Consider the following 11,815-nt stretch of genomic DNA (forward strand, 5'->3'; position numbering starts at 1 on the left):
CAAAACTGTTACTTAAGGGGGTACATCACCTCAAACCACCTAGGAAGCCCATTCCACCTCCATGGGACCTGATCTATGTTTTAGAGAAGGTCATGCTTCCCTCCCTTTGAGCCAGCATCCAAAGCTTCCCTAAAACACTGCACATGGATAATTGTTCTGCTGGTGGCCTTGACCTTGGCTAGAGTGAGTTGCAAGATTTTATGGCTTTTCCTCCTTTCCTCATCTTCTACAGAGACTGGGTAATCCTCAGAACCCAACGCATCCTTGATACCAAAGGTGGTCAATGACCTATCCTTAAACCAAGCAGTCCACCCACTTTCTTTCTCAACTGACACGTAGTCTGTGAGAGAGTACTTCATTCCCTTGAGGTGCACAGATGGCTCAGATTCTGTCTGCACAAAAGCAAGCCCATCAGACAGTCTGACCAAGTGTTAGTCTCCTTCCACCCCAGGGCCCTGGGGAAAGCAATAACTAAGCAAACCATTTCAGCCTGGATTTGCAGGGCAATTACACACACAAAACAGGAAACCCTTACGGAGCAGTGTAAAAGCACATTCCGCTAGGGCTATGGCTTCATCTGGAGCCTTCTTCAAATGCCTGGACACTTCCACTTCTCTTGAAGCAGCCACTTGGTCATCTGTGCACACTTTCTCAAAGCATTACATGATAGTCCAGATTTCCAGGTCCAGGGCCGGATTTGCCAGGTCTATCCTCTGTGGATTCCTGGAGAATTCTACTAGGCCACCACCCTCTTCTCACAGTGAGCTTTGGCACTCACCCAACTGTACAGAATACTGTAACATGAATAGAAGGACATAGAAAAGTAGTGTGAAATCTTGCAGTAACTATAGATGTCCTTTTCCATGTTGCAGTATTCCTTCCCTCCCACCCCCTCATATCAGGCATTTCCCTTCTTGGATGGCACAGGACTTGCACTATCTTCTCTGGGACTGGTTCCGACTGGGGTGCTAAGTTTTGAAGTCTGGTGCGCACATATTTCACTTTTATGGCCCACGCTCTGCTACCTGCGTCTGACCTCCCACGCACCATGCAAACGTTTGTATACTGGCTGGACGTTCAGGTAGCAGGAGGAGAAAACCCAACTGTACAGAATATTGCAACATGGAAGAGAAGGACAACTATTGTTATGGTAAGATTTTACACAACTTTTCTTTCTTGCTGTTTACTTTTACAAAGCCTGAAATAATGAAGTAGTCTTAGAAATGCTGTCTAGCATCAATTCTCATCCTTGTTTGTTTTGGGCTTGATTTCATAATTGAATACTTGCCCATTCTGTTAATGCTTTCTACAGGGAGGATTACTCCAGCTAACAAGTAATTATTTTTGATATTTAGTGTGAAATAAAACCAGCAATGTCAAAAGAACAGTATCAGCAGCAGCAACAGCAGTCCGTACGTGGGGGATTTGCAGCAGGAAGGGCACGAGGAAGAGGAACAGGTAACTTATAGGTGCTGTAAGCCAGCAGTTTAGAACTCTAAGTTGCACAAGTATTTCTGCTTTTTCCTGTTGTGGCTTCAGTTATTGGATTTTTAAGTAAATTATTTCAGTTTCCTTTTATTTTGTGTTGATTATTAAAATGCTTCTGTGGCATGTTTAGGCTTTGCTGTAGTCTTTCACCCATTCTGAAATTCTTTATTAGTAGGCCCAACTCCAAGCTGGACCCAAGGATACAACAGCTACTGGAACCCAGGTTATGGCAGTTACGGATACAACAGTCAAAACTATGGAGGATATGGTAGTTTTGATTATACTGGTTATAACAACTACTATGGCTATGGTGACTATAGCAGTAAGTATCTGCATGTTTTTATTTTGCATTTGGAATGTAATGATGCAGTAGACCAGCCTCCAGGTGTTTAATAATGAGTTGTAGCATTATAATTTGCTCCTACATTGTTCTAGTTGGAGTTTGTAGTTCTTTCCTCTGTGAAAGATAATGCTGAATAATGTGCCTCATAAGATGCATGTACATATGGTAAATCTGTCATTGGTGTTCGCTGTTTACAGTTCTGACTCTGAATCACTTGCCGGTGAGTTTGAGTTTTTCTGATGTGTAACTTTTGCTTGCATGTATTTTTTATAAGAGTGTTCAACTGGTCTTCATATGAACTAAGGATCTGTTGAAAATTGGCCAGTCTCTGGTATAAGGCAGTATTCCACATGCTTACTAGACCTTGATGGGAAAGAAACTCCTTGTACATTTAACAGTGCTCACAAATAAAATCACAGATATCCTTCATTTGAAAACACAACCTTGGCACCTCCTGCCTTTCCCAAGATCTGAACCCCCCCCCCCCAAAATCCCACAGAGCCACAAAGAAGAAATTTGAAGTTTTCATCCATTTGCAACTAAATGCTTGTACGGAAGACTTGTCCATTACAGGTGGCTCCAGCTGCCGCCATCAGGGCTTTAGGTTGAAGTAGTTTTTTCTTCCATTGGCAAACCCAGCATTGCACAGGAGCAGGGACCTGTAATCAGTGGAAGTATGTCATTGAATTGATGCAGAGGTTTGGTTTACCTCAGGCTGTAGGTATCTTAGACTTGTGGTTTGCAAAAAATTTAGTAAGGGCCATATGGAAGCTGCAAGAAAAGATGCTGGCAGCCTTCACTCCCAAAAGTAGCTGCAGTAACAGAGGGCTTCCAGACAGCTTCCTTGCTACTTGAACCATCCAGGTTTACATCCTAGACCCACAGTTCATTAGAATCTGTTCCTTCTAATCATTGATGTCCTATTCTCATGTTGCAGTATGCCAAACTTTTGGGGTATTCCTCTCTTGCTACCTGAACGTCCTGCCAGTATACAAAAGTTTCTAGTGACTGCAGGGGAGTATGTGAGACGTCTGAGGTTGGCTAAGGGAACGTGGGTCATAAAAGGGACGTCTGCACATACCAGACCTGAATCGTCAAATGCCAGTCGAACGTCAGCTGTTCCTGTAGTATCAGCCGTCGGATCATCCTTTCAAAGATAAGTACCCCGTTGGGGATGTTTTGTTGTGGATCGCTGCGTGCCTGTTTAGGCTCATGTCATCCAAGAGGGGAAGTGTAGGTGTGGTAGTCAGATCCTCCATAAGGACGCCCACAAGCTATGCCTTTTCTGTTTAGGGTCTGTACATGACCGCAAGTCCTGCTTCATCCATCAGGCCTTCATCCTTAAAACGTTACGCTGCCATCTGCATGCCCTGAACATTTATTTAGAAAATCAGCACCGTAAGCGCTTAGGTTTAGCTATGGAGGGGCTGTTCGGTCTGCCAGTCGAGTCACCTATGAAAAAGGCCAAAGTTGCTAGGCCCACATCTGTTTGCTGCACCTTCTCCACCCAGTGCCCCTCCTGTGGCCGACATTAACCTGGAGGAACATTCGTTTTCTGTTGATGTGGGTACGTCTGGAATCGTTGGGGAAGCCACAGAACCCAGAGCAGAAGATGCATCCTCTGAGGTAATGGAGACGTTGGCTACCAGCAGTGAGGGGGGAACCTCTGCTTGTACCGGCTTCCCAGACAGGTCCTTCCACTATGGCAGATGTTTATGAACCTAGACTTAACTTGGCCCTGGCACTGTGTAGCCCTTCCCTAAAACAAAAAAGAAAACAAAGCATATTTCTTCTCCTGTACAGAGCCAGCCAGACTGCCAAGCATTTTCTCAGAACCTCTTCAATGCTTTTATAGCTCTTGGGCCTGCTGTGCCCTCATCCTCCCCAGTGGCTCTGCAGTAATTAGCCCTAGGCCTCAAGCTCAAGATATTTCTCAACCAAGCTGAGGACTCCTGTCTCCTCCTCAGGGGATTCTCTATCTTATGTCTTCCAGTTACCATCTCCCTTGGTTATGCCTCCCCAGAGGAAAATTCTGCAGAGACACATTCACCAGGTGAGGATCTTACCTTTGGGAAGACCATTTCCGAATTGAGGGAGTTTTTTCAGTGGGATTCCACTGAGATGACAAGCTCAGGAAAGATGCTATGAACTTCTACAAATGGACTCCTGCTCCTTCAGCTATACCGCCAGCTTTTCTGAATGCTTTTAATGCAGCCTCTGTGAGTCCTAACAGGTTCTACCAGATCCCTGAGCGGGCCAAGTTTCTTAAATGCCCTGTAGCAGACCCTGGCACTGTATCAGTTTTGGCTGATAAGCCCTCAGAACTGCTTACATCTAACTTCAGTTCTCCATACAGATAAAGACAGCAAGGCCATTGGAGCGCCTTGGAAAAAAAGGTTTACGCTTCAGCTACCCTGACATTAAGGGCAGTTAAACTGTCAAACTCTTATGTCAAAATATGCCCTAGCACTTTTAGGACAAGCCACTAATCTTCTGACTGAGATCCCAGATTCTCCTGCCAAGACGCAGCTATCCAGCCTTATGTCCTTGTCATTTTGGGTCACTAGGTATTCAATTAGGTGCAGCTACGATGCAGCTGAAGCCTCTGCCAGATCTGCTACATCTGCTTCACTCCTGAAGATATTCCTAGCAAAGGTTACAGCCCTTACCTGATGATGGGGCAAAACTATTGGATGCACCTCTGGATAACTCTGCCCTCTTTGGGGAAAAAAGTGGTTGAGTTGTTCAAACCTCCAATAAGAGAAGGGGATGGAGTACCTCGTATCTGAAGTACTTTGTTTCTCCTATCCCCAAATTCTACAGGAATTAGGCTTCAAAAACTAAATTTATAAAGAAACATTCTCTTCCTCCTCCTCCTTTCCAGAGGCAGAAAGAGCACAAGAGAGCAGCAAACTCCTTCCAGGCCTTCTCAGGCTCCTATCCTGGCCCAGAAGCCTTTTTTTTTTTTTTTTTTTTTTCAGAACAGGGCAGGTAGTCTGTGACTACCTGCCATTACTGAACAAGCCTCTCTATTCCACTCCCCCCTTTCCCTAAGACTCTCTCACGGTCTCCCTGTTTGGAAAAACATTACCGCAGACAGGTGGGCCTTATCCATCATAGAAAAGGGTTATTTCTTGACCTGGATAACATCTGCCTTAAGGGGTATTCCACACCCAACCAGAGTAGCTCCCCCCCCCCCTTTTCATCAGGTCATAGACAGCCTTATTGCCCAAGGAACAATTCATTCTGCCCTTATGACAGAAAAGGGAAAGGGTTTCTATTCCAGACTCTTCCTAGTCCCAAGAAAAGAGGGTCCCTGGGGACCAATCTTAGATTTTCCCACCAACGTTTTCCTGCAAGTAACCCACCTTCAGAATATTACTTTGCAGACCCTGTTCCCCTTGATTTTTACCTCAGGGACTCCTAGTCACCTTGGACATCAAGGATGCCTACATGCACATCCCCGTAAAGCCTAGTTACAGGAAATACCTACGCTTTTCTGTGGGCTCCTCGCAGGACTCAAGGGATTCAGATATTCCCTTACCTGGACAACCTTCTCATCCAGGCAGACTTCAAAATCACTGCTGCAAGCACTGGGTTTTGATATGAACTACCCCAATCCCGACCTCAGTAGGTGGAAAAGTTTAAGGCATTACCTGATCTCTGTCCTTAAAGTCCATCTTGACTGCAAGACAGTACCTCAGACTCCTGGGTAATATGGCATCAACTATTCCCATGTTGCCATTGGCAAGGCCCCAAATGAAAAAGTTAGAATGGTACCTAAGGTCTGTATAGACATAGCACTCTCACCCCCTAGAGTACAAAATCCCCTTCCTACCTCGTCGCAGTTAAGAGTTTCTCTCTTGATTGAGTCAAGTGACCTCCAACCCAGGACTCCCCTTACAGGCTCCCTTGCCAGTTCAGGAGATGTACATGGATGCCTCAGATCTGGGATGGGGTGCAGCCATGGGTTTGCCAGTTCAGGAGATGTACATGGATGCCTCAGATCTGGGATGGGGTGCAGCCATGGGTTCCCAGAGAGTCCAGGGCACTTGGTCAAATTTCATCAGACAAAACATATCAGTATTGGAGCGATGAGAGCAATTCTTTTGGCCCTGAAGGCTTTCCAACACATGCTAAACCAGGGCCCTCTAAAATTGTTCACAGAAAACACTACAGTTCTGTGGTATGTGAACAAGATCTTATTTGCTGTGCAGACTAGGTCTCCAAGTCTGGGAGCTTGTCACTCTGTCAGCAGGGATGGAGCAGAACACACAGGCAGACACCTTGAGCAAGTCCATGTCAGTTTCGCAAATGGATGCTCCACAGGGATGTGTTCTTGGGCGTAATCTGCAAATGGGGTACACCTTGGATCTGTTTGCCTCCCCTCTGAACATACAATTTCCATCATTTTGTACCAGGCTATCCAGTCCCCTGGCAAGGGCAACGGATGCCTCTGCAATCTCTTGGAAGGGGATGGGTTTCTGTATGCATTTCCCCCCTTCCCACTTATTCAGAAAGTCCTACTGCAAATTCAGCAGGACAAACCAAAAATCTTGTTGATGACCCCCTTTTAGCCAAGACAACATTGATTCCCCCTCCTTGTGCATTTAGCCAGGGGCAGTCGCCACAAACTCCCTTAACAAAATGGACCTTCTCACGCAGAACAAAGTATCGCTATTCCATCCCCACCTACAGTCTCTGAACCTTACTGTGTGGGAGATGGAATTTTTATCCCTTACAGACACCTTTACAATGAGGACATGCTCACAGTCCTGCAGGAGGGCAAGAAACCTAACACACTAGGAGATCTTGTTTGTCTAAATGGAAACAAAATCTCCATATAGTGTCTACAAAGACAGCTGGATGCTTTTCAGGGTGACAGTCCCTTAGTACTGTCATACCTGTGTGAGGACTTGCAGATAAGGTTGGCATACTCATCTGTTAAAGCCCACCTTGCTGCTATTTCAGCTGGTCTTCTTCTTGACCCCCCTTTGGCATCTCAATTGCCTGCAAAGTTATTCCTAAAAGGAGTGCTGCATCTCAGGCCCCCCAGGAAACCCATCCCACCCCATGGGACCTGAATTATGTTTTAGAGAAGCCCATGGTAGCCCCTTAAGTTTCAAAGGCCTCTCTAAAACACTGCACTTTGAAAACTGTACTCTAGTAGCCTTGACATCAGCCAGGAAAGTGTCAGAGCTACAGGCTCTCATGGCTATTTCCCCTTTCCCCACCTTCCACAAGGACAGGGTAACTCTTTAAGACCAACCCTTCCTTCATGTCCAGAGTTGTCAATGAGTTATCCTTAAACCAAGCTATTCATCTTCCTACCTTATTTCCTTATTCTCTGAATCTCAGTGGGAAAGTCTTACACTCCCTTGATGTGTACAGACAGTTTAAGTTTTACTTTGATAAGACCAAGTCTATCAAGAAGTCGGACCATTTGTCTGTCCCCTGTCATCCCAGGGCTCTGGGGAAAGCAGTTACAAAGCAGACCATTTCTGCCTGGATTTCCAGGGCAATTTCTTTGTTATACATACAATGGGAAAGCCTTTGGGTCGAATATTAAAACGCACTACACTAGAGCTATGGCTTCTTCTGGAGCTTTCTTTAAAGGGTGGACACTACCTCCGTTTCAGAGGCAGCTACATGGACCTCTATGTCTACATCTTTACCAAACATTTTAGATTGGACCATATTTCCAATTCCAGGGCTGGATGTGCCACGGCAATCCTTAATGGATTCAAAGAAAATAAATCTGATGTCAATCTTCATTCATTCTTGACTGTTGGGTTCGGTTCCGATCCTTGGGACTGACTTGGCCATTATCTCAAGCTCGTGCCAGACAAAAAAAACTCTCAAGCTAAGTCTGCCCATACTTGCCTCTCTTCCCTTTGCCCCAGATCTCGTTTGCCGTGTAGAAAATCAGACTGGTCAGACATGCTCTTGGCTTAAGTACTAAACTTTTTTGCATTCTATAACTATATTTATCATTTTTTGCTAGTTTCCTCTTTTCTCGCTTTCTAAAGTTGTCATTAGTTGTGCGGTAGCTGTGACTGATTTGTATCTACCCTTTTTCTTATCTTTTAGGTATTCTGACTAGCTCCTTCTACCTACTAGTAATTATTTGATGCCATCGCTGGTATCCTTATCCCCCCCCTTATTTTTTTCCTTTTTGTGAGTAATCTCAAGTACCATTTTTTGTTTGTGTCTTGTGAGATACATTCATGTATATGTAAGCTTAAACCCTGTACTCTAGCTCCTGACAATTGTCTCAGACATCTGGAAAAAAGCATTAATTCTCCCGTTACACAAAGGCGGCACCAGCACAGACACCACAAACTTTCAACTCTTAGCTAATGTTAATCGTGTTTCACTGTTGCAGTCATTACATTTGGGTTATCTGCTTGCAGGTAGCCCTCAGTCGGCCTGATTAACAAAGTCTTGGGTCCTGTGTCGGTTGCTGTCCCTTCTTCCATGACATCGGGTATAAAACATGCAGCCGACGCCATTACATCGGTTCTTCTTGCCCCAGATGTCAGGTGCCCCCCCCCAAATGGGAAGCAAATAAATATAAAAGTACAATGATATACCTCCAGCAATAAAGCAAATACACCAAAAAGCTTTTAAGCATAGTAAAGGAAAGTAGAGGTATAACCAAAAGAAGTTGGGGGGCTGGAGCGAGGGGTAACCTACATTTATGGTAAGTGTACACAACTTGTTTTTAGTGTTTCACTGTTGCAGTCATTGCATTTGGGTAGATTCCCAAAGCTATGGTTGGGAGGCGGAATTTAAATAGCATTAGGACCAGCTATAATATCCTGCAAGACTGCAGTGGCAACGTCAGCTCTGGATCTACATTTATGGTAAGTGTACACAACTGTATTTTCTCTCACCCCTCTCTAAAATACTGTAAAAATGTATCCATGCCCAACTCCTCGACCACCTGCTTGAAAATCAAATTCTGTTACCCACTCAGCATGGTTTCAGGCCAGGGCACAGCACCACTACAGCCCTCCTCTCCTTCCTTGATACAGTTAACCGGGAATGGCATTCTGGTAGAATAATCACTTCCCTTTTCCTCGACCTCACCAAAGCTTTCAATACCATTTCCCACACTATCCTCTCTAAATTATCTACCCTCCACATTTCCCCACCTACCCTACAATGCTTCAATAGCTATCTCTCCAATAGGCAGCAATCCACCAAATAGCAACAGTTTTGCTCTCCTTTCCTCATTACTTCCACAGGGGTACCCCAAGGCTCCATACATGGTCCTGTCTTATTTAGCATCTTTATTAACCACTTTAACATCACTCTCCCACAATGCTCAGTAATCCAGTATGCTGATGACTCTACAATAATATGCATTGCAAATTCCAGCTTTGAACTCCTGCAGGTCACCCAGAATGCCCTCACCCCTATAGAATCTTGGATGCTTAACAGTCATCTTGCCCTAAATCCAAAAACAACTAAACTAGTAATTTTTACCCCTAAGAAAAGCCCATGATAATACCACTATAGAAGTCCCACACACTAAATTACTAGCCATTATTATAGATGAAAAACTAAACTTTGACCTACACATAAACAGTAACATCAAAAAACACACCAAAAGCTTGATATGCTTTACAGGCGCCGACACTTTCTTAGCCTTTCTACTAGACAAACACTTGCAACTACATTTTTATTACCCTCTCTCCTTTTTGTGCCCCTCTCCTCACTACTATCCAAAATTCTACAAAATCCAAACGATGTGTTAGAACAGAATAGCCAAATTAGCCACAAAGGCCAAATTCTCATCCCACCACAGTATCTCACCGAAACAATTAGGTGGTAGGAACTCCCCCACCATCTCTTACTCACCCAGCTAACTACAGTACACAAAATAGTCTGCATACCCACAGACTGTCCTGCTCTGTCAACTCCACTTGCCAAATACCAACCCAGCAGGCTACATGGATCTGAAAAATCATCTACTTCTAAAAGTAAAAAAGCCCACCTTACTGGGCCTGTCAACTGCTCTGCTCTACTCCTTCACAGTCGCCAAACTATGGAACTCTCTTCCTCCTCCTGTAAGAAACACGGGCAGCACCACCACTTTCAAACAAACACTGAAAAATCATCTCAACTCTTCCTGGCTATGTACCTGCTCTTTAACCTAACCTGTTCCTTCACATTGTATTATAACTAAATTCCTATGCTTTTTATTACTAGTGACAGATGATACTTTCTTCATATTTATTATTTTTTTTCTTTCATCACTTGTTGATACTAGCACAATAATGCTGATTAATTTATCTCTGTTTTTACCACTCTGAATTCATCTGGCAGCCAACTAAATTCCTGCTTTTATCTATATATTCTGTATATGTTACTGTAATCAAACCAACTTAATTCCTGACTTGTCTATATATTCTGTATATATTACTGTAACCACTATTTGTAACACTGTTTCTACTTCACTACTAATTAATGTGTAATTTTTTTTTCTGCTTCTCTGTTTTTGTTAGCTTTTCTCCCCAGGCCTCCACCGAAAATGGGCTTTTAGGCCCAGTGGACTTTCCTGGTAAAGAAATGCAGTATATCTATATATCTATATATCTATATATATCTATATATATCTATATATATATATATATATCTATATATATCTATCTATATATCTATATATATCTATCTATATCTATATATATCTATATATATATCTATATATATATCTATATATATATCTATATATATCTATATATATATATCTATATATATCTATATATATATCTATATATATAATATGCACATATATAATAGGGTCTATATCGGTTCACCGAAACGGTTAAAGTTCGAAGACTTAGAACAGCAATTTTCTTTCACAGGGGAAAAAAAATCTATGTTCCAAGACACACACACACACACCAGAAAACAGCAGCAACACACACACACACACACACACACACACCAAAAAAAAAAGTAATCCACGCACACTTATCTAACTCTACACTAAACTGTACATACATTATCCACTTAACTTAACCCAAACCCCAAGGTCCATCACTATCGCACACTCACCCGTGCCCTAACGTCCACGCAATCGCACACTTAACTGAACCCGACCCATAACTTCCAACCACGCAAACGGCCCACCAAATTATTTCCCTGGGAAAGCAGTACTCCGCGGCTTCACGATAAGTGTTAGAACTTAACAGTTCGAACATCTGGTATTCGAACGTCAGCCGTTTCGATGGACTGATATAGACCCTATATAATCTATATGTAAGCTGCTATGGTGTAGCGGTAGCACTGTCTCCTCACAGCAAGAGATTCTCCCGTTCAGTTGTCTGCTGGAGCGCTTTCAGTGTGGAGTCTGCATGTCCTCCACACGGTAGAGTGGCATTCGAAAGACGTACGTGAATGGGCATGCCTTCGTTGAAAGTTGGGAGTCGGGCTGGCACCTCGGCACCCTAAAAAAAAAAATATATAGATATATATATAGATATATATATATATAGATATATATATAGATATATATATATAGATATATATATAGAATGCTGCCTATATATATATATATGGAATAGATATATATATATAGATATATATATATAGATATATATATATAGATATATATATATAGAATATATATATATATATATATATAGATATATATATCTATCTATAGATATATATATAGATATATATATAGTTATATATATAGATATATATATGTTGTTAATGTCTTCGCCACAGCAGCAGAACTCCGAACCGCTAATGATTGGTAGTTGATTTTCACATGCTGAGTTACCAGCCCTGATGCACAACCTTCAGCTAAGGAATACAGCCCATTCACGCTTGTGTCTCCCGCACGCGGAAGGCGGCTCTAGCTGAGAATTGAACCTGTGAGGTGACAACACTATCGCAGCACCACCACCGTGTGTGTGTGTATATCTGTCTCATATGTATGTATATATATATATATATATATATATT

General features: G+C 42.9%; 1 protein-coding gene across 5 annotated transcripts in view; it reads left to right on the forward strand.

The window, feature by feature from the left end:
• The window catches only part of HNRNPD (heterogeneous nuclear ribonucleoprotein D), a 608,599-nt gene that overhangs the window by 330,573 nt on the left and 266,211 nt on the right, over window positions 1–11,815 (forward strand). For 4 of the 5 annotated variants that reach the window (XM_044061182.1, XM_044061186.1, XM_044061185.1 and 1 more), the window contains exons 5-6: window positions 1,356–1,458; window positions 1,661–1,810. In XM_044061182.1, coding sequence (XP_043917117.1) covers window positions 1,356–1,458; window positions 1,661–1,810 — 253 coding nt within the window. The remainder of the gene's footprint in view (window positions 1–1,355; window positions 1,459–1,660; window positions 1,811–11,815) is intronic. The other variant, XM_044061184.1, reaches the window with a different exon arrangement.

This window comes from Protopterus annectens, chromosome 2.part0 (genome assembly GCF_019279795.1).
Source record: "Protopterus annectens isolate FY-2018-M chromosome 2.part0, PAN1.0, whole genome shotgun sequence".
Classification (NCBI taxonomy): domain Eukaryota; kingdom Metazoa; phylum Chordata; order Ceratodontiformes; family Protopteridae; genus Protopterus; species Protopterus annectens.